This window comes from Cyprinus carpio, chromosome B2, assembly GCF_018340385.1.
Source record: "Cyprinus carpio isolate SPL01 chromosome B2, ASM1834038v1, whole genome shotgun sequence".
In the NCBI taxonomy this organism is placed as follows: domain Eukaryota; kingdom Metazoa; phylum Chordata; class Actinopteri; order Cypriniformes; family Cyprinidae; genus Cyprinus; species Cyprinus carpio.
The window spans coordinates 10,422,074-10,446,924 of NC_056598.1; the positions used below are offsets into that span (position 1 = coordinate 10,422,074).

The 24,851-nt window shown below is 36.2% G+C and overlaps 1 protein-coding gene and 1 pseudogene across 2 annotated transcripts in view; one reads left to right on the top strand and one right to left on the bottom strand.

Annotated features, from left to right (window-relative positions):
- Positions 1-173: 173 nt before the first annotated feature.
- LOC109060699 lies at positions 174-7,159 on the bottom strand (annotated as a pseudogene).
- A 1,361-nt stretch (positions 7,160-8,520) lies between these two features.
- The window catches only part of LOC109060691 (rho GTPase-activating protein 29), a 40,023-nt gene continuing 23,692 nt past the window's right edge, over positions 8,521-24,851 (top strand). The window contains exons 1-2 of one of the 2 annotated variants that reach the window (XM_042717980.1): positions 8,521-8,679; positions 10,526-10,885. In XM_042717980.1, the coding sequence (XP_042573914.1) occupies positions 10,606-10,885 (280 nt within the window). In that variant the 5' untranslated portion in view covers positions 8,521-8,679; positions 10,526-10,605. The remainder of the gene's footprint in view (positions 8,680-10,525; positions 10,886-24,851) is intronic. The other variant, XM_042717979.1, reaches the window with a different exon arrangement.

Here is a 24,851-nt window from a genome sequence, read left to right on the forward strand (position 1 = left end):
GGTTTAAACCATAGACTGTAAGGTTTAAACTCATAGTTTCCTCTTCCATCCATTTGCAAGTAATACTGCAGTATAGAGATACAAAGAGTTTTAAAAATTCATAGCGCATAACTTGAGGTTTTTAAATGAATTCTGCCAACTGTATGAAGAAAGACAAGGGCTAAGTTGTACTTCATGGTGATTTCCTGTGGGAGACTGTGAACAGTGTGATGCCAACCTGAAAAGAGGAAACAGATGATTCCAGCTGAGCTCAGGGAGACAGATGTTTCTAAAGCAAACTCCCACAGGAGCAACAAATACATGATTCCTGACTTCTCACTTTTGACAGAAAACGAGCATGGTGGGGTGAGCACTTGTTGTAACTCCTTTAGCTGTATGTTATAAGCATTTGCCTCAAATTCTTCTTCTTTCACACTAACATTCAGATGAAGTCCTCCACATCCACGCTCACAGCGCTGGAATAGCTCATCCAGAATAGCAAACTGGATTGATATTCCTTCAGCACCTGACCACAAGTACACAATATAATAGTAATACTGTAAGCAGATTTCTTTTTGAACTTTCTGAAACATTAATTGAAGTTTTTGTGAGATAGACTTTCAGTGAAGAAAATCCCTTTAATTTTATTAAAGATATCTTAATTTGCGTTTTGATGAACATAGGTCTTATAGGTAAAGAATTTTCATTTTGGAGTGAATTATCCCTTTATAACATAATAACATATTTTGATGTCCATTTCGTTATGAAACACCCGATCAGACATTCCTTTCTTCTTTTGGTCTTCATGAGTGTCAGGATAAATCACCTGATCTCGAAGGGAACGCAGTGTCATATAGGGCCTCTGAAGAAAATACAAACAAATTAACCTTTAAAAGCGAAGAGAAAAGCAGAACATTTTCAAATTTAACCGGCTGCCATGAAAGACCTCAGTGTGAACAGGCCCACCTGAGGAACATAGAAGAGTTTCCCTCTCTCTGGTTATGTGAGTTGTCCTTCACATAGAGGCCACAGCTGGGAAAGCAAAGACAATTAAAAAAAAACACTGAGGTTTCTAAAACCACATATTTCTGCTGAAGGACAGCACTAACCTCTCCCAGCACTCTGAAGAGTGAACTCTTTCCACAGCCGTTGGGCACACAGACCAACACGTTTGTCCCAGAAGACACCTTTATGTAAGAAGGGGAGGTGGTAATTACTAAAACTAGATTACTTAACCCTGTTTTACAAGCTAAAAACAAGTTTAGACTAGGAAAAGTTTATTTATGGAGCCCTGACCTCATAAGACAAGTCACGAATGAGAATGTCTCCACTGGGCGTCGCTAAAGGTATGTGTTCAAACCTGGGGATAAAAGGATACAGCTCATTTTGAAACACTAATGAGACACTGTGTTAGACATGATGTCTACATTTAGAAAAATAAAAAACAGACCTTGGGACCTGAGGATTACATGAATGCATAAATGTTAAGAAGCTAACTATGATGGCTTGGTAGATGTTTATTTAGTGTGTAGTATGTAGCTTACTTGATAATGTTGTCTGCAATGATGATTTGACCTCTCCCAGGGATAAGAGGGATTTTCTCTAATGAGTCATCTGTGAAAAAGAAAGAGAACATATAGATATTAGAATGATTTCTCAAGGATCATGAGACACTGAAGACTGAAGTAATAACTGCTGAAAATTCAGCATTTCATCACAGGATTAAATTACATTCTAAAATATGTTCAAACAAAAAGCTGTTATTTTTTTTTCCACATTATTACTGTTTTTACTGTATTTTTCATTAAATAAATGCAGCCTCCAAAGGTCTGTGCCTGTGCAGGCTTCTTTTAAAAACATAAAAAACGACCCCAAACATTTAAACTGTATTAGTATTAACTCATAGAGACATCTCTTATGTCACAAATTTATGTTTAAAACAAAACAAAAACATTTCACACTATAGTCCATACCTTTGATTCTCTGTGTTACCATGGTTCGTTAATATTTGCCTGAATTCAGCTCCTTAAGAACTTCCTGAAATTCTGTGATCCGTGCAGTGAACCTAATAAATGGATTCAGACTCCAGATAAACACACATACTCAAGCAGATGAAAGACAGACAGCAGGTGAGCACTGATAAGGATAGAGATAATGGATGGCAAGAGAAACAAGCAAAGAATGAATGGAGCACTCACCCGGACAGCCTGGTCATCTCTCTGCCTGCCAGGACGATCCTTCCCAGGGCCTGCGCCAAACTAATCAACATACGCCCACTCTGGTAGTAGTCCTGCAGCGTAAAACAAACACAGAAGAACTTCTATCTTCTGTGCAAACATTTATCTAAGGAAATCATTATTGACCTAGTAAAGCAATTTTCAAAGCCAGTGATGACAATTAAATCTGAAGAGATCAAAGGTCAGTAATTAAAAGTGAAGTTTTATCTAGATTTGCATACAGTAGCATATTGCCAGTGTATAGTGAAAGTGATTTACACAATTTTAACTGCTACCATAAAAATATCAGGTACTGCTTTCTGAAAATAAATAAAATAAAATAATCAGCCTTATTAAACCGAATTTCTGAAGGTGTTAATGCCTATTCACTTCCAGTCGTTCAGAGTATGTGTCCAAAAAGTATTCTCGTAGCTTCATAAAATTACAGTTGAACCACTGATGCCACATGGATTATTTTAACAAAGTCCTTGCTACATTTCTGTGCCTTAACCTTGGTAGAACCCTTGCTGTCTGGGTCAGAAAACTCTCGGATTTCATCAAAAACATCTTAATTTGTGTTCCAAAGATGAACGAAGGTCTTACGGGTTTGGAATTACATGAGGGTAAAAAAAAAGTCAAAATGTATTTATAAAGCACTTTTTTAAAAAACAGCAAGTGTTTATCAAAGTGCTGTACACACATAAACTAACAAAAATATAAATGATACAAACAATCAACATCGCAAAAAAAGACAATAAGATACCATTAAGACAATAGAAAGGAAGCAGCTCTCATGTAGCATCAAATGCCAAACTATAGAAATTAGTCTTTAGGCTAGATTTAAAAACAGCAAGTGTTTGAGCTGGTCTAATGTAGAGTGAACTACTAGTGTTGGGTGAACTATCCATTTAAGGTTAAAGGTGCTGTATGTAAGATTTTGACTCTACTAAAGCATACAAATACCATAATTTGTTTGCAGATATTTAAGAAACATGCTAAGTTAACATACTTGTTTATCTGAAAACCAATGCTACAGTCAGTTAGTCTCCTTTGAAAATGTGTGTTCCGGGCCGGAATGTCGGTCTTTGTTTTGGTTTGTGAAACCCACCCACTGCCAGTTTACCCAATTGTATTTCGGCACCACAGGTTGCCAGTTGGCGAAAAACACAGCGCATTTCATTTCATTCATCCATCATCAAGTGTGCTCGTTCCTCTTTGTGTCATCAAATCTGGCAACCTGCGTGTGCTTCAAGTCTGAGGAGGAGGGACCGGGTGAAAAAACCCTCTCCAGTATTTTGAATTTGGACTGCAATACCAAGTTCAACCACTCGGTGTCAATCCCACATACAGCACTTTTCAACGTAATCCATGTGGATTCTGCTGTAGATGTTCTGCTGCCATCTACAGTAGAAAATTATAATTTACTAACCAAATAAACAGATAAATAAACAGATAATAATGTATACATTTGGCTATGAAGCTTCACCAACATTGTGTTCGAATTATAATAGAAATCAAAACTATTTTTATTTTCCTCACCAGTTTCTGGAATGTTCCATTAATTGTTTGCTTTTCTCTCCTGTTTCCACTGTAGAATGCAATCTCCTCACTGAAACAATATACAGAAATCCTGCATCCTTCATAAAATACATCAGGAGACAAACAGCCAGGCAAAGAGATGGAGTCCTACTGTATGTTAGTGATGAGGCGAGAGTTGACATATCTGTACTGCCCCTCATACCTCTGCTCGCATCTTGCCAATCGGCCTGGGTAGCCTTGTAAGGAGCAGACCGGAGAACACCAGATAGCTCAGCAAGCTAGCTGGACCCTACATAAGAGCAGGCAGAGGTTTCAAACGTAACACTGTAGAGACTGATGGACTAAATTAGCTGGTCATTTCTATGAAACGGATGCTTACAAGAGATCCAATGGCTGTGTTCAGTTTGCAGATGTAGATCAATATGTCTAGTAGCGGCTGCAGGAAAAGGGAAAAGAATCAAGCAGGCTCAAACTGAAGCCATCCTAACAAATGGTTCAGAATGACAGGAAATTCTTGGCTTTTTCACTTTTTTTGCATAACCTTGCTGACGTTGGAATAGAGGTCAACCACACTGTTACAGAATTTCTCCACATCTTGAGTTATCAGCTGGTCTGGGTTGGCAATACGGTTGTCCAGGTTCCCAATTTACTTTGCCTGTTATTTTAGTGTGAATTTGAAATGGATCGGCCACAACCCACAGGATGATGAGTTGGAAATTGAACCAAAAATACAGTAAGAATTTACTGAATTATAACTTACTAACCAAACAAACATAAATAAACAGCTAATAATTGCTTTGTAGGAAATGTATAATGTAATGATAGTCCACTATAGACTTAAAGCACTTAAACTGACAATGAAAAACACTTCTAAAGCATTTATTAATTTTTAGTGTTACTTTCCTAGTTAATGTATAATAACACATTATTAAAATCAACAGTTTTAACTTTTTTAGCATATTTATTGGACCTGAGCAAACAACTATCAAAGTTCAGGTGTGTTTTTTTTTTAAACTAATTTTAACATAACTTAAATAATGTAAAAATGAAGCTATTTCTCACTGTTAATGTTAGTTAATGCATTACTAATGAGATCTTACTGTAAAGTGTTACCTATTGTTCTTTATAATTATTTTGCATATTAATCTGCTCCAAACATGTGTTTACTTCGAACATTTAAATACAATAAAGCAATACACAAAAATGTAGAGTTCTTTTTGTTATAAGATAAAACAGTTTCATATTAACTGAATTTCTTATTGTAATCATAAACACACTGGATTATAGCACAAATCGTTTACCATATATTGCACTGTTATTCTTATAGTTATTAACTGTAAATTTAATAAATAAATAAAAAAGTTAATTGAATCTTGCACAATCACAGAAAATAGCTTACATCCGCTAGAAACATGATACACTGGATTCAATTTAAGCATCATTATGGTTGATGAATATAACTTACGTCAAGTAGTCATTGTAAAGGTGATTGGTCAGATTCACTCTGAAACACAGCTTCAGTTCATTGAGTCCCGGCTTTAACAAGTTATTCACTAGAGATATCTAAAACACAAAACAAACAGGCTTTTAAATAAACCTGTGTGAAAATAAATTTGTATGAAATGTGCACAGTTAATAAAGATGTTACATTTCTACAGCTGCAGAAAAAGAATGGTTACTAAAATATGTCTATACATTATCTTTAAATAAAATTGTTAAAAAATAAATTGCTTATGGTATACTAACCACATTTTAGAAATTATGATCCCTAACAGATCTGTTATGATCCCTTTATTAATATTATAAGATGATATGATTAATTTATTATTTAATACTGAGAATTAAACATTATATTATCAAATTTAATATATGCATGCTTCCTTGACAACCGACTTGTAAAATAGGACACAGTAACCCTGTGCAAAGTTTAGACCACTTACAAAAGGCATGACTGTGATAAAGTTGACCAAGTATCTTTTAAAAGCTGTTGTCGAACTTCCAGTAATTGCACTGCAAACCACACACACACATTGAATAACAGTCATTGTGTGCTTGTAGTCTACATGAAAAACAGGACAGACAACATTTAAGTGATCTGGCATGTTCTGCTGGCAACGACACCCAGAGGAAACCATATCACTGAGAAATGCACTCCACTACAAATGCAACAGGTATAGGAAAAGGAAAATCCTAGTAACTTAATGTAAACATTCATAATCATGATTGAAGATCAGATCAGATGCATATGTATTTGTATATAAATACATCTCCAAATATAAAGGAATTATTAGAGCAGTACGCACAGCACAAGAGACTGTAATCTTATAGCACGTGGTAAATGTGATCAAGGATCTAACATCTTACCTCTCAATCATGGTCTCATTATGTATCATCCAGACGTCACAGTAGGTTCTGGCCATGAGCATGACATCGATCAGAAGCAAATATCCTGACTGGGGAGAGAACACGACCAAAAATATAGCTGTTTATTTAAATTCTATCACAAAATAGTTTGTATTTCAGCTAGATCAAATAGCCAGTGGAATTAAATGACAGTAAATATATAGAAATTGAAACATACATTGACCTCTTTGCAAAAGGTCTGAGGCAAAAGGATTTTAAAGATATGACAAATGCGCCTGAAAATGTGAATATACATATGTATATGAAGAGTTCAGATGCAAATGTCTCTAAGTGCATTTTTATCTGCCTATTATATTTATGTTTAGTTATGTCACTTTAATTGCATAGAAAAGGACCTATACATTGCATAAAATTACTGAACCTAAACATAGGAGCCTGATAAAAATAGTCATTTTAGATTAAAATTATATATATATATATATATATATATATATATATATATATATATATATATATATATATATATATATATATATTCCTACTTAGATTTAGACAAAGGAATATACTTATACTTATGAATATCATTGTCCAACAGTGGTTTTGATGCCCCTTTCTCTCTAGAAGTGAACACATGTAGGGCACAAGAAAACAACAAGCTTTGAAATCAGTGACATTGAGTTTCTATGAAACTCGTTTCCAGAAGCACGTTAACGTCTGAATAAATGAATGCGTCCCATGTCAATGATATTTCAACGTTGAAGAGGTTATAACGTACACCGGGTAAATAAATGGCTACAGGCATAAGAATAAAAGATCTTACTCATTGGTTTCCGAAGATAGTCTTTGTTTAATGCGTACACGGCGAACAGCAAAGCACCTGCGATGGAGGAATGTTCAATATGTAACCAATCAGAAAGCGACGGAGGGCAACGAAAGACCCACGCGGTGGATTTCCTCCTGGTTTTTCAAAGCACGACTGTTAACGGGAAGTTTCTATAGGTCTACACATGCCTAAGCTAATACGAACACATAAACACACCAGAAATATCACACACATGGACGTAAATACACAGGTTATGAAACTTTCGGCCGCAAGGTGTCGGCAGAGTCACGTCATTCTTCAAAGGCGCGATCAACATTTCTATTGCTACGTTTTTGATACGTGCTGCTTTTGGTTTAGAAATGTTTTTATTTTGTAGTGATAAACACAGGATCACTACACACACACACACACACACACACACGCACACGCACACGCAAACGCACACGCACACGCACACGCACACACACACACACACACACACACACATATATAGTGTTAGAGGCCTATTTTGCTTTTTGTTAATTGTATAATAAATAAAAAGAAAACAAATAGAATACAAAAAGAATAGAGAAGCTAGTGTTATTTTTTTTAAAAGAAAACAAGCAGTTAGTAAATGAATAGAGTGCAAGTCTAAAAGGGGCAAGTTTTTTTTAAAGAATAGAATAAGAATAGAGATTGAGTTAGAGGGTCAAATAAAGATGGAACAGATGTGTTTTTAGCCGATTCTTGACTCAGCTGCTTGGATTGAGTTGGGCAGGTCATGCCACCAGGAGGGAACATTTACAGTTTTTTTTTCAACTGCTTACACACATTTTCAGAACTTTGCCTCTTTTTTTTCTTTCAAAACTTTACAAACAAATTCAAGAATTGCACACACAAAATGCAAAATGCCACACATTTCTTGCAAAATGAAGCACTGCATTCAAAATATCACAAAAACATCTCAAAAGCAAACATTTGCAAACACCTTTGCCATAATAATAATTATTCCTGTTAGATTTTGTGTTACATAGAGAATTGTGTGTTGTGTTTTTTGCAAAAAGTGTTTTATGAAATTGAAAACTGAGCCAAAGGCAGAGAATTAGTGTATGGTTTTGCAGAGTTGGTGGTTCTGGTGTTTTGAGTGTCAGGTTTCAGAAATTGTATGAAAAGTAAAGATTTTGTGTGTAAGCAGTTGAAAAAAAACCTGTAATGTATATATATATATATATTACAAACAACTTTACTGTGTATACTGTATGCACATACAGAAAAATACAATTTGATAGATAGATAGATAGATAGATAGATAGATAGATAGATAGATAGATAGATAGATAGATATAGAATATATAATTACATTTTTTATTAAAATGAGGTAAAAACGGCTTATATATACTTATTAAAGTATGTATTTTTATCATAATATAGCCTTGCTGACATGCTGACGTCATGCCTAACATCTCACTCACTGTTATCTCTAAACGGAATAGAGCACCTTTATTATTACTGTACATTCCTCCAGTCTCAGAGCAGCACATGTAATTTTGACGAGAAAAACAAGCGGCATGCTCAGCCGCACTCCACCAGCCAATAGGAAGTATGCTTTGAGGTCACGTGTTTAAGGTTTGAGTCAGTCAGTCCCTCGGTAAGTTTTTCTCTCAGTTGTGATGTGAAGAGCGGTCCGTCTGTGAGCGTCTCTTTTGAGCTTGTTTTATGGATTTACAAAGGATTAAAATAAATAATTCTGCAGTATGATGCTCTTCATGAACTATTCACGTAAGTACCACTCATTTGAGACGGTCTGAACAGCAAATAGTTGTTAAAGATTTTTATGTGTGAAGTGGTTAGCTAGCAGCGCTAAAGTGTAAAGCAGCTATGAAGTGGAGAACAGTTACAGTATTGAGAGAGGTATTAATTATTAAACTCGGTTTGCCACATCATATGTGCTCCCTAACAGTCAGAAAATGATACACTTAACCTCGTGTCCGTGTTTTTTCTGTCCATTTCCTCCCGTAGCAGGTAGCACTGAACACAGGCGAGAGGGATAGGTTTGAGTGACAGTTGTCAAGCCCCTGTTAAATGATAAGATCGGTGCATTACTCGCATTCTGCGGCAGACATGCGTCACCTGTAGACAAAGACAGTCACGCAATCATTGTGAACATGAAAACAGTCCTGACTGTAAGAAATACATGTGAATGGATGATGCATCCGTAGATAATAGGGTCAGGTAGTCTGAGGACTTGAGTTCTAGTTGTTCCTATATCATTATAATGATAATGCAAAGCTTGAATGAGAGCACTTTTGGGAGCTGTGGAAACTGGTTTTAAAATGAAAGTTCCTGTTTACTTAGAAAGACAACCCTGATATTTTGCTGAATTTATAACATGTCAGCATAACATATCCTTTCAGTATGTAAATGAGGAGAAATGTGTCTTAAAAATTCACTTAAACACAGACCTTATCCATCTGGGGCAACCAAGGTTGAGGTGCAGTATCTCGCTCAGGCTTACAACAGTGAGTTAGAGATCACCCTCGTTGGAATTGAACCTACAACCTTCAGTTAGCACTTCAGTTTGCTTATTTTTTTTAAAACGCACATACAGTCAGATTACATTCTAAATGCATGGATTTCATTCTCCATCAAAATTGAGGAACAAATTGAGATTTATAACGGCAGAAACTTGTGTGAAAGTATATGCATATGCAAACTAAAAAGCACGCGTGCAAACTTTTTGCACACTCATATAATTAAGTTAATCCAACATGATTTATAAACATGATTTTTTTTTAAGATTTTGAAAAAAATCCTTTTATGTTCATCAAGGGTGCATTTATTTAATTCGAAATACAGTAAAAACATTAATATTGTAAAACATTGTTAAGTGCATATTAAATGTATATTATTGCTGAATTTTCAGCAGTCATCACTTTAGTCGTCAGTGTCACATGATCCTTCAGATATTATTCAGATTTGCTGCTTAAGAAATGTTTCTTCTTATTATTAATGTTAAAAATAGTTATGCTGCTTAATATTTTTGTAAATAAAAATCCTTTGTTTTTAAGTATTTTTTTTGTTCAATGGAACGTTCAAAAGAACAGTATTAATGAATGAAAGTATTAATTCCATTATTTTTTTGTTTTTACCTACCCCAAACTCTAATTGTAAATGCTAATATATCACAGTTTCCACAAAAAAAAGCAACAAAAACTGTTTTCAAAAAGTTTCTTAAAGGAATACCGCACCCAAATATGAAAATTCTGTCATCGTTAACTCATTCTCAAGTTGTTTCAAACCTATATAAATTTCTATCTTCTGTTGAACACAAAAGAAGATATTTTGAAGAATGTGGGTAACCAAACAGTTTCTGGGTCTAGCAAATGTTTGGGTTTGTAAATGACAGAATTTTCATTATTGGGTGAACTATTCGCTTAATAAAGAGATATTTCTGGGCATTGAGTTGTAGCATGTTGCGCTGGAATTTAATGAATTGTTCATAGGAACAAGGATCATTTAGGATCATTCTGCATATTTGTTTACAAATGAGACCCCTGGTCTTTGGCTCTGCTATCCCGTATGCTGTTTTAATTAATCATTAGTTTATCATCTTTTTGTCTTGCAGTGCCTTCAGCTTTCCACTGGCAGGAGGGCGCTTGGATCAGCGGCTGAGGTGGCTCAGTATCGGCAGAAGCGGCTGCTGGAATGTTCCGTCAGGGCAGCAACAGTGGGAATAAGCGCTTGACAAGCGGTGCTCGTCTCTCCCAGCCCAACATCCCTGTGTCCCTGTCCCCTGGGTCCAACAAAACGCTAGAAATGGGCCGCAGCTCTAAGACCAACCCTCTCAATGCTATGGGCCTGGATCACACCACCACCACCACCACCACCCCTGGAGGGGACCCTGACTACATCATGCAGCTGGTCAATGATGTGCGTATGTTTTCTGATGTGCTTCTGAGCCTAAAGGAGGCTTTTCACTCCAAAGGTGAGGTTCTACTTAACGCTTGCTTTTAAAAGTGCTTTGTGGTTGATCTTTTGTTATCGCTTTTTATGATGTGCATATGGGTCAGTCCATGCTGATGTCGAAGGTTTGTAGGCTGTGTTAGTGTTTCTCATTTCCATCACTGGAGGAGTGCCACGTCTGTCAGGATGCCACTGGTAAACTCCTGGCTATCCTGCTGAGAGTGTTTCTTTTCTGCTGCACAAGGCATCTCTGAAATTTGCCTCCTTGTGGTAGACCCCCCCCCACCTCGAATAGATATGACTGCACATGATACACAGAGCCTGTTGTTAGTTGTTTCTGTTTGCTTTTTCAAGGTACTTTTTGGAGAACTATGTGTTCCTGTTCTTCATTATTGGAAACAGCTAGAATATTATGTTCCTGTTAGATTCTTTTAGAGAAACAGTTGCTATGATGAAAGATTGAAAAGCCGCTATTATGTTGTCTTTCACAGTAAATACAGCATTTATGACAGAGCTCTGACTGGCCAATTATGGTTTGTGGTATATACATATTTAAATACTTTCCCATCTAAGAATAGCCAAACTGTCCCACCCCCAGTAGGGAATTATTGCTTTTTTTCTTTGCAAAAAGCATTTCACCACCTAAAATGGGGGTCAGCTGCAAAACAAGTGTGGTAGCTATATATTTGCTATTTTTGTCTTAAATATGTTTATGTGCAGCACTGTAAAGGACTTTGGCAGCAGCTCGTCAGCAATGTTTACATATGTAGCTAGCGTGCTAGCAGCTTTCTGCACTCACGTTCAAAACTGAGACAATTTCACCCCAGCGCTTCTCTTTCTCCTTACTGTTGTGATACTTTCGTGTTACGTCAAGAAGCAGTTTCCTCCATCTCCAACGGAGCTGTACAGTAGCTGATTTGCAGTCGTGCATTGGCTATTGGGAATGTACTGACCTAATCATATAGCCATCATCATCCCGATTTAAATCCTAAATATCAAACATGTTTGATATTGATGGGGGCAGCCCCAATTTGTGTGCGAGCAGATCGGTAGGTGCAAAGTTCGATCGGTGAACACCTAAAATTACAAGATAATCCACGGCAAACATCGTGACCGATCGAGGTGCTCGACAAGAGGGAGAAAACAGGGCTAAATCGGGCTAAAGATCCTGTAATGTGAGCCCGGCTTTACTGAAGAATTGTGAAAACAACTGTTTTAAGCATTTATAATAATAAGATTTTTTTTTTCTTGAACACGAATCAGCATATTGTATTATAAATGCAGCATTGTGAGCATAAAAGACTTCTTTCAAAAACATTATCTTCAAAAACAAAATCTTACCGACTCCAACTTTTGAACGCTAGTGTAGATAAAATAACTGTAGCTTGACTTCATCCAGCACACTTTAATCAGACTGCAGTCTCAAAAATTTGGTTGTTTTGTGTCATGAGGACTTGGACGGACAGATAATAGCTCACTAGCTCACTATACTGTAAAGACACTTCCTGTATTTCTCACAAGAAATTGCACAAACTCAAATTGCTTAATTAGCATGACATTCTTTTATATGTATTGCCAAAGCATCACCTGAAGTTGGTAAAGGGGGAATACAAAAAAACACAATCGTTATTAAAAGATGCTATTGTAACATCAATACTGTGAAAATGTGGCAGGTGGCCACAACAAAAACACAAATACCAGCAAAACGAATGAAATGCAAAACCCAGATAAAGATTTGGTGCATATTTGAAGAAATATGAACAATTAATTCTGTTTCTCAGTAGTTCTATCAGTGCAAATGGGATTCCAGCTGCTGTTTGGTTAAGTATTGATGAGTGAGATTCTCCACACCACTCTCTGTCAGGCGGCCTGGTGACACTTCCCACAAGCACATGCTTTTGACCTCCCAACTCTTCCTTCTCAGTGTAGGAGATGCTCACTGACCCTCTAAATGTATGGATTCATCCTGCCTGCACTGAGACTGATCATCACAGCTCTCCTCGCCTCCCTGGCTGTTATTTTACACTAGCTAGGATCTACAAGCCAGCCAGGAGGAACGCTACAGGAACTCCTCTTTGTGCTTATTTGCTCTTCAGTCTGAATGCACATCACACGCGAGAGTTTTGAAGCCACAGTGTGGTTCATTTAAGCTAGAAAAATAGTGGGTTGTAAAGTGTTTATCAGAAAACTGCAGTCACAGTACTTTTTTTTCGTTAGTGTTTATGTTGATGACTATGAGCTTGGCTCATCATCACTTTGATCGGTGCGACCAAACTCTTCTCGTCAGAGATTCCTCCTCCGCCATGAAGCCCCCTCCTCCTGCATACCCTGCATTCCTTCAGAACAAATGTTCACTTGTTACTATGGTGCCTTCGATTGACTGTTGTTAGATGTGCGACACATGAAAAATGACTCTTCCTCGCCGAAATTTTAGAATGTTTTCAAAGGCACTTTTCACGTCGGTTGTGGTTGTTTGACTTTCTGGCAGCTGGGGAATTTTTAAGAAGTTCAAAGTTATCATAGTCAAATTGTTTTTAAATGGTTAAATGGTTTTGTCCCTTCCTTCTTTCAGATTGACATCTAGTTAAACTCAGAAATGGTCCCTTTTTGTTGTTTCTTTTGTCAAAACACATCAGAAAGCCAAGCCTGGTGTGATTTTTCTTTGAATCCAACATTGAGATGTTTTTAATGTAATGTTGAACTCCCGTGACAGTTGGACATTCAGAAGGGTGGGATGTTTTTACTGGAAGGGCTAAATATCAAATTATTCCCTCTGTGATTTTAGAGAAGCACGTCCAGAGCGAATGACGCTCATCATGTGGGTAGCTGAAAGAATGTGCTTTTCTGTTGTGAAGAAGAGTTTCTCTTAAGTGCTCTGAGGTTGAAAAGTGCTGTGATAACAGCTAGGAAGTCTTTCATTCTTCCATGCACAGGGTCTGTAGACTGATTTAGTGTACTTCAGATAGCAGCACTGAGTGTTTGTCTTTTTTTTTTATAAATGTACAGAATTGATTCATGGAGAAATTGACTTTTTGTTTGTTTTGACGCTACTTGTTTAAAGTGTACTACACTACCAGTGACAAATTCAGACATAGCTAGTCATTCTTTATTATAACCGTTTCCCACAGTTTAGAATAATAATAAAGTCTTCAAAGCTATTACATAACACAAATTGAAGTATGAAGTATTATCTAGTGACCAAACAAGGTTAAACCAAAAACTCACTGCGCATTGTCTAGGCTAGATCACAGTTGGGTCATTTTTCACAACATGAAGTATGAGGTGCATCATGGGAGGCTTTTTATACAGCATTGAAGCAGTTCATCTATGCTAGACATTTGTTGGCTGCTTGTCCTTCTTCATTAAATGGGATAATAATCATAATTTTAATTTGCACAGAAATGCATAATTTTTTTACATTAATTTATAAATGTCATGAGAAACATAAATATATTACCTTGGGGTGCATGATAAATATCGGCCGATAATTAATGCCCATCTTGTCAGTAAAGCCATTTCTCTAATCAGCAGTAAATTCCATCAGCGGCTCTGTGTAGTAACAGCTGCTCTATGTGAAATCACGCACCTGATGGAATTTACCGCTGATTAGAAAACCGGCTTTACTGATGAGATGCGCATTAATTATCGGCCGATATTTATCGTGCACCCCTAATTTTACCATTACAGTTTATAGCATCTGAACTAGGCATATAAAATATCAAACAATCTAAGATTTTCCTCAATTTATCCCTGTTTTATTATTTTTTATTTATTTATATGTGAACCTGTGAATTCAATCCAAAGGATTGATTTTTTTTTTTTTTTATATTTTCTCAACCCTTTAGCGTCCACACAGAACCAAGCAAAATGATTTCTAGTTTAAAATTAGCTCAAGTCTTTCTCTTTTCTTAGACATGGTTTAAAAAAATAGTTTTCCAGTAGAGCTATTTTCCTCTAATTGTAAAGCTCTTATTATGGCTCTCAAAGATTGTACACATAGGCCACGTACACACTGCAAAGTTTTGGGAGTGACGACCACATTTAGATGCAGGAGTACTATCACTGGTACTGGAAGTATGACTCTCTTGACAGTAATATATGGGTTTCCCCAAGACCACAGGCATTGTGGGTGACACTATGGTGCAAAGACACAGTATAAAATGTTGTAATCGAGTCTAGATGTGTTTTTGTACCTTGTGAGTTTCAACAGGCAACAGGAGGTTTCACATCGCATAGCTTTACAATAGGAAGAATCACCGACAACTCTGTTTGGTCCGCAAACTACATTTCACAAACCAAACGGACGCGAGAAGTGATAAGGAAATAACGCAAGATCACGCAGATATTGTGCTCCATAAGTCTTTCGATGACTTCGTAACATAGCCTACTTCTGCTGGGAATTTTTTTTAATCTAAGTACGTGAAAGTGAAACCAACGTTTTGTGCATTTTATAATGAGCTTGTCTACAAAAGCACTCAAAGTGATGAAAAAGAAAAATACAATAAATCTTTTGTAGAATCCTTTATAGAAGAATAGGATTTATAGGAAAAACCCTAGCCCCCTTTTATGTTTAATTTTTTTTTTTTTATTGTATATACAGTGCCCTCCTTAAGTATTGGAACAGTAAAGACAAAATTGCTCTGATTGCTGTGGAGTCAAGCCATTCACAAAAATGATTAAAAGATGAATATGAGACAAAACTACAGAATGTCACGTTTTATTATTAGCTTTTAATAAAATGCATGTTTTACCAAATAAAAAGGACAGCACTTTTAGAGTTCATCCCACTATGTGAGCATGAGTATTGGGACAGTTAAAGCAGATGCAAAAGATTAAAAGCTATTATATAGTTGCAGATCCCTTGCGTGCAATCAGAGCAGTGAGTCTGCGAACCATAGACATCACCAGACTCTTGATCTTATCTTTTGAAGTGCTTTTCCAAGCCTGTAATGCAGCCAGTTCCAACTGTTGCATGTTTTGGGGAGTTTCTGACTTTGGTCTCCTCTTCAGCTGATTAAATTCATGTTCAGTTGGATTTAAATCTGGAGATTGATTTGGGCAATCTAAGACTTTCCATTTCTTTGCCTTGGATATTATTTTCATCTAAACCACTAGATGGCACAAAACCGTGATGTAGCACTTTTCAAGACTTGTATTTTTGTTTGATCCTTGACGCAATCGCATGCAGTGGCGCAAAGTTGATTCTGTGCCTACTTGATCTAATATTTTATGTTTTTTAAAATGTTGTAGATTTAAGTATGGTAGTAAATGATAATCGCTAAAATTAATGCTTATATTTTGAGACAAGTGTCTTCTTTATGATTTTCAGTTTTGTTTGAGATAATTAAAGCAACAGTTTTTAAATAACAAAAAAAAAAAAATTAACATGATAATTAATAGATGGCTGACTTTTCCATTTGTTGACATGACATGGTTAGATTCAGATGGTAAATATTAGGGCTGGGTATCGATTCAGATGTATCGATTCAGATGTCTCGATTCGATTCGATTCGATTCGATTTTGATTCACAAGCTCTCAATTCGATTCTATTATCAATTTATTTTATTTTATTTTTTATTACATTCAGTGAATATAGTTTTAAAACAAATGCTATTGATATCTCTATAAAATGAACAGTAAACATAATTTTACAAATGGTGAATTTATAAAAAGAAATTAAGAGCCACAGGCCTGTATTTTAAACTGAAACACATCTCACCATTGCACTCAAAACTATAAACACAATCTCAAAACTACACACCAACTTGTGCAAACAGTTTAGTCAAAACATGTTTTCTTTTGTCAGACTCAAACTTTGGCCACAGATGATACACAAACCTGCCAAATACACAAACTACTTCACAGCCTAGTGAACACTAGTGAGATCAATTCAAAACACTGTTACAAAAACCTCTTTTTGGGAAATAGAATCCTTTTGCTAGTCAGTAGCTGCGTTTACATGGACCCTACTAATCCGATCGTAATAGGACTAGAAGCACAATCAGAATAAAAAAGTCACATGTAATCATGTCAATCGGATTGAATTGGCCAGATCCAAATAAAATTTCGATCGGATTGTAAGGGGTGATTTATTCCTTTTGTAATCCGAGCGAGAGGACATGTAAACACTTGATCGGATTGAAAACCGAAACTGGAAAGTACTGCGCATGCGCAGTGACGTAGAAATTGCGTAATGACGTATGACGCGCGGAACGAGGTGTTCTTCCAGGCAAATAAAGTGTCATAAATAAGTGTCCTGTCACTATAAACCTCCCCTTTCAGTCAGCCTGTGTGAAGTGGAACAGGACCACGTCCCACCAGTCCTTGTTTAAGACTCTCATGAACAGACGACTAGTTTTGGGTGCGGGAAGGGGCACTTTTATGACTTTTTTTTTTTTTTTTAAAGTAACCTTAAGCAGCACAAAAGTGTGCGCATGTCAAAAGAGTAAATCCGATCAGAAGTTTGTGACATATAAACATGCATATCAACCCGCTCACTTTATTTAGCGTTCATGTAAACACTACGTTCGGATTCGTTAATCAGAATAAATTCATTCCGATGGAAGCAAAAAGTGTCCATGTAAACGCACCTAGTGACTCTTACAGTATACGACATAAATAGAGGGATGCAGATACAGAAAACACAGCAATAAACTTTTAAGAAAAGTTTACTTTTATTACACTAGTGTAAAGCGATCTTACAGTAAATGAAAAGCAGTATGTAAAAAGCACTAGAAGAGAAAAGACCAAACAACTAAATATATGCAGTAAACACACGTTGGGATATACTGACAGTTATATATATTTTTTTTAAATATAGAATATAATATGGTTTTTGAAATATTTAAATGAAAGATGATGTGGATAGTAAAGATAATTTTAACATAAAATATATAAAATATAATTACAGCTGTTAGATGTATTGGTGATTATTTTTTGCTTTTAAAACTAAATTTTTGAACAGCTAAACAGAGCCCCTGCAAAATGTCTTTTCCGCTCTGTGTCTGAAAATAGCATAGATATGTGTAAGGTTTACAACCATAGCAAAAAAACAAATAATAACGATTTCACAGCTAGATTTGCTCCATATGTGAAAACGCCTTTGTGTTTACACACACTTTTTAAATGAAGCATAACATAGCCTAATGGCAGTGAAGGGCTCAGTTCTCGAATTACATGCAAGCGTGTGAAACATCTCTAGGATGCATGGGTCCACAGAGGCATCTGTCCGAACCATCTTTAATGACTGAATACAATCGAGGGTCTTTCTCTGAAAATATTTTTCTAAAATATACATTAACTTCATCTAAACTTCACAGCCGCGTCTGTGCTGTGACAAACAAACAAGCTCCTTCGCATCTGTTTAAAGCAAAATAAATATTACAAATATTATACAGAAAGACTTTGTCAACATGTTTCATTGTGTGTGTGTGTGTGTGTGTGTGTGCATGTGTGTGTGTGTGTGTGTGTGTGTGTGTGTGTGTGAGAGAGAGAGAGAGAGAGAGAGAGAGGAATGGTATTAAAACTTTGAAGATCATGCTTAAAATAAGAACTTTAAAGAATCTAAAGTGTTTCATGCGTAATAAATCTAATATAATAATATATATAATATTATATTATATAAATTATTATATATAATATAATAATATGTAAAATATAAATATTATACAAAATGTAAATTATCATTTTGTTGAAATTTAAGAATCCCCAGACATCAGATGTAGTAGGGGTACTGTTTATTTAAACTTTACATTAATGTTATGCTTTGAAATAATGTACCCCATTTACTTAGATCATATGGTCTGGAACTCCACCCTCGTTGTGAGGGGTCTGTGAAGCAGCCCTCAGTTTCACATACAGGAGAATATCCCTACGAGGACCTGTGAGATTTTGTTTATGATTCAACTTAAACATTTTTATTTTATTTTATTTTTTTATTTATTTTGGGGACATTTCATTCATGTTTGGACATACTTTGCGTAACTCTGTCTATCTCTTAGCAGTCTAAAAAATGTAAGGCATAAATTTTTATATTTATCATCAGAAAGGTTTATTTTATATAGTATGTTATATATTATCATATTTTTGTATTATTATCTTTTTTAAAAGAAGAGAATGGTGTGTTTTATAAGTTCGATAAACGTAAATGTTGAATACTTTTTTAAAATTAATTAATTGCTTTAGTAGCATGATAGTAACATGATGTCATATATAATTATTTATTTCCATATTCTTTAACCCCTGGAGTCTGAGTGGGTTTTGGGGCACTGTAGATATTTTGGCATGCCCTGACATTTGTGTTTTTTCAGTATCTTAAAACGTATTAATGACTAAAGTCTGAATATACTGTATTCAGCATGAATGGGGACAAAAATATGTGATCAGCATGAATGTACATGTCTGTGATTTTGAGAAAGCATCGTTTATGCGTGGTTAGTGAAAAACTAAAATTAAAGTGTGTTTAAAATGTGTTTTATAAGCTCAATAAACATAAGTAAATGTTGAATACATGGTTAAAATGTATGATAAATTATTTGCTTTGGTTTAGTAACATGTTTGTTACTATGATGTGTTTTACAAGTTCAATAAACTTAAATGGTGAATACTTGTTTAAAATGAATGTTTTTCTTTAGTAGCATGATAGTAACGTGCTGTCATATATAATTATATATTTTATTTATTTTCATATTCTTTAAAATAGAGAAAAGTCTCTTTTTAACTTGATATGTTTATGTATATGTGTGCTTGTTTATATGATTTATCAGAATACAAATTTGTATAGTGGCATGGATATCACACTGATATAACAAAAGGTGACGTGACATACAGCCAAGTATGGTGACCCATACTCGGAATTCGTGCTCTGCGTTTAACCCATCCAAAGTGCACACAAACCGCAGTGAACACACACACACTGTGAACACACACCCGGAGCAGTGGGCAGCCATTTATGCTGCGGCGCCCGGGGAGCAGTTGGGGGTTCAGTGCCTTGCTCAAGGGCACCTCAGTCGTGGTATTGAAGGTGGAGAGAGCGCTGTACATACACTCCCCCCACCTACAATTCCTGCCGGTCCGAGACTCGAACTCACAACCCTTGGGTTGCAAGTCCAACACTCTGACCAACACTCTGACCGTTAGGCCACGACTTCCCCACGACTTCCCCAAGGTAAATGTGGTTTATGATTACATTTCTTTTTCGCCCGCACTGGACCAACTAATACTAGCACTTACCTTTTCTATTCTAATCTTTTCTTGGAAAAAAAAAGAAAAAAAAAACCTTAAACCTTGCTATGTGTTCTGTGCTAGACTAACTGAGACTTGTCATGGCACTTGTATACTGTTGTTGTTCTCTCGTTGGTCTGATTGCTTCTATTGTTCTCATTTGTAAGTCGCTTTGGATAAAAGCGTCTGCTAAATGATTAAATGTAAATTTCTTGATTAGTCACAATTCAGATCGCTTAAAAACAAAATTTAATTAAAAATGTATGCGTGTATTTTATTGTGTGGTGGTAGGTGTACAGTAAAAAATAACTAATTATTTAGCTTTTGAAAAAGATCAATTGTACTACATGATCTTTAGAATGTTTGTTTACTGTAATGGTAGGTTTAGGGGATGATACTGTATAAAAATCATTAATATGATGTAAATATGAATATAAAAGGTTTTAAATATAATGTAGAAAATGTGTTGCAACAATTAATGTGAATTGAATTGAATTGAATTGTGCCTGTGGATAGTCTGCATAAAACATGTCAATGACATGTCCGGACATGTCGGGGTCCCCAATAGCACATATCCTTTAGCCTGTAAAATTATATATATTTTCTCCGATCCTGGTAAAATGTACAACATTTTTATATTTTTAGTGATGACTAAAACTACTGTAAATGTTTCGTTTTATATTGTGTTTGATCGCATAATTTATTTATTTTCATTTAATAGAAGAAAATAAGACTGGGGCGATTGAATGTGTACACGTGCATGAGTGATAGAGATAAAGAGCCCTTGTTCCTATAGTCTGGTATATTCTGAGCGTATGTGTGTGCGAGAGAGAGAGAGAGAGAGAGACAAACACACATACACACTAAAGAATCCAATAAGTAAAACACAAAAAAAACCGAGCGGCAACCTCGCGTTCTCTCTCGTGAAGCCAATAAGGAAGTGACTAAAACTGCAATTCATCGACTGGCCGCTTGAGGCTGGCTGCAAAAGGGAGTCAGTCCCATAGACTCCCCATGTTAAAATGCCCAACTTTACAGCAGAAAAAAACATGTTTACAGCCTGGTTCAAAAAATGATTTTGGTCTATATTGCTAATTTTGCCCTTCATGACAACTGTGAGGGGAGTGAATTTTTTTATAACTCATCCGTTTAAATTACATTAAGCCTTAAAGTTCTGCATAATTAAGGGCGTGGCCACTTGAGTGACAGGTGGATTGCCGCTGCTGACACTGCCGTCGCGCTAGGTAGGCGTGGCTTCAGCAACCAGCTCCCGCCTTTTTGCCCATTTTCGATTATCCGGGACAGTTGAGCGGTGACGCGCTGCCAAGATGGCGACGGCCCGCTCTGCACACTTTGAGCTTCAAAACCGCTATTGAGGAGTCTACGGGTGACGTCACGAACACTACGTCCATATATTTTTTACAGTCTATGGTAAAAACTCAGGGATCCCCTCTCAGTCTGCTTGTCTGCTGTTCTGCTCCCCCTCCCATCTCTCAATTCACAGAGGGTGTGAAACTCTCTGCACTCTGAATTCAGCTTAGACTATCAACAGGCATTGTGTAAGACGTAATATTCATACCAACCCCTGAAAAATGTAAGATATTTTTTCATTAAACTCAAAGTTTCTTATTTTTATTGAATTATTTATATTTATTCAAGCTAAACATTTTTTTCTTCTTTATTTTCAAATCAATATACAACATTATGTATTTTATTTAAATTATTTTATACAACCAACAGATTATATGTGTGATCTGTTCTCACAAAATGTTTAAAATTTATAATTTATTACTCAGCAGACACTGAAATCACAGCAAGCGTTACGTGTGCTTCAGTATATGTGTAGTAAATGGAACTGCGTGTTTGCGCCATTCATTGACAGAGATGCGCAGAACATGCAGGATTCATATTTAAATAGACTTTTTCGGCTTAATAATTACAGATATTAGTCCATATCGTGATTTGTGTAATGACCTACTTTTGATTAATTCATTCAAAATTTGACAAATTCTGTGATATTCCGCGTTAAACTATGAATTCCGTTTTATGACTGGATTCCGCTATTCCGTCCACATTTTCTGCATCACAGAAATCATAGGGCCCTACTAATGCAAAAATGTAATGATATTGCCACGTTGTTTGTACATGTCTAATTGCTTATTAATTATAATAATAAAAATGTAAAAAAAAAAGTCCTCCCCGAACTTCCCGCTGGCCTTCATCTTGCTCACTCATTGGCTGTCGGTCATCGCCAATGTATGTTTCAGTCAGAACTCATTTCACACAGCATGATTTTGAATCGACCACAGGTCCAGATATTTAGCATGCCAAATATTTCAAGGGTGTCTTGTGATCGGTGATTCTCTCAGATTCATCTTTGATAATTCACACTGCGTGATTGTCGCTCACGTGAACAAGCACCGATTTGCCCCCGATTTCAGGCATTTGTTGGCGATTTCGCAAAACCTGAAATATAACGTAAATCACAACAAAAAAAAAACAGTGAAAACAAAACATAAAAGAGTGGTTTAACTGCATTAACAACTAATCGTTCAGATTAGTTATGACACACCTGAGTAAATGATGACAAAATGTTCATTTTTGGCTTATGAAATTATTATTATTATTTTTTTTTTTGATACTGTATGGGTTTGTTCTTTATAGACATACAGTATTAATTTTATTAGTACAGATCTTAAAAATGTGATTTTAAAATTTAAACAGCCAGTCAGGTGGTGGATTTCATTTTGTTTTTATTACATTAGATGTAAAACAAATCAAGGTTTCAGGCATAAAAAGAGTGTTTTCTCATAGCTGGGCCTGGTGGATGAATTGTTTTTGTGAATGCACCAACCCTTTGGAGGTCTTGGTACAGAGGCCCCTTTGGCATATTGTAGTGCTGTTAATCTGGGGATATGGACAAAACTCTCTAAATGGAAAAAGTGAAAAAAAAGACACCCACCCTCGTGTACCGAGATTGCTTCACAGAGTTTTGCGGGTGGCACCATTGCCGAAGCTGATATAATGGCTCGCTGCGCTTGTGAAGTGGAGAAGAGAGTTTTGTTGGGCAGTAACTTTCCCACTGAAGGCGAGGGATGTTTTTGTGTGGGCCTGTGTTTGGGTAGCAGTTCCTTGGGTGTGGATTTACAGCTGCAGTTCAGCACATTGGTCATGGGGATGTGCCAGTTGGCCCATGAAATCCTAGCAGAGTACAGGGCCATCATTAGTGCTGGATGAAGAGTGTGTTTTTTGGGGGGTACACGTCAGATGAAGGCCTTTCGATAGAGGTTATTTTGGTTTGGCCGGATGAAATATGTAACTGAACTGAATTGGAACTTGTGTTATAAATGTTACTTATCGGTTTAAAGGTGCTGTGTTTTTTTACCTTAACATGCTAATGGGACACTCCAGTCTTTGCTAATTTCCTGCACTTCAAAGAATGCTCTTTCTGTTCCCGTAAAAGAGAAGTGGTATGGTGTGAGTAGGCTGACAGGCATAACGGCAAACCCAGAGCCGCTTTCTCACCGGTGAATCACAACAGAGTGTCGCTAAGCTCGTCTGCCGCTTTGTGCAAAGCGCAGTTAAGGCAGGTTGAGACATGCCTATTGATTACCTGTTGTTAGCAACAAAGGGAAATGCCAGCAGCTGTGCGTAAAAACTTTGATGTGTGTGATGACATTGTGTCAAGTGGCTAATTTTCTAGGAAACATTTGGAACATATGCTGGGAAAAAAAAAAAAAAACGTACAACCTATTTTCTCAGGAAAATGTGATGTTTTCATTTCTAGCAGTAGCAGCCTTGTAACCTGTAGCCTACATAACATGTAGCTGATGTTTAATTGACTAGCACAAAATATCATTAGTGTGAAAAAAGTTAATGATAGGATTGGGAAATTGAACACATTAATTTCTGCATTTAATGTGGACAGTTAAGGCTAGGGCTGTGCAATTAATCGAAATCAAAATCGCGATTTGAGACGTTGTGATTTGCAAATCGCAAAAGCCTGCGATGTGGACGCGATATTACTCTGTTCCATAGCATATGCATGACTGACAGCCTTGAGTGGCAGTCTTACTAACCAATAGAGTAAGCGCACCTCCATTCTCCCCAATCAGCACTGCTCTAGCCAACTGCGTAAACACCCACCAAAAATTTTTTAAAAAAAATAAAACCGGAAAGCGGAAGAGAGACAGAGTAGGATTATGGCGTCTACAGGGTCAGATCAATAGTTAGGCAAATTAAAACTAAAGAAAAACGTTATGTAACTTAAGCTTCGAAACGACAGTAAAAATAGTTATACCATTATAATCTTGTCTGCTGAAAAAAAATATATAGAACCCCTCCCAAAACACAATTGAAAATTTAATGGATTTCAGGGTTATATAATGGGAATTGTATGGTTTTAATGTAAAATATAATGGTGTCTATTTGATGGATTCTATTGGTGGGAGGTAATATGGCAGATGGCAACCAATAGAACAACAGTAATTCCTATTGGAATAATGCCAAAAACAAAAAGGAATTTTGTAATGGTTTAATGGAAACTGTAAGAATTTATGCTTTTTTTCTTCAGCAGGGTAATGATACTCATACTGTGCTGCACATTATTGACAATAATGAGCTGAAGCTTGACTTTGCAAATTTAAAATCGCAAATCAAATCGCATTCGCAATATCTGTCAAAAAAATCGCAATTAGATTTTTTCCCCACATCGCACAGCCCTAGTTAAGGCCTTATCTGCATTTTCTGTTGCTAGCATTAAATA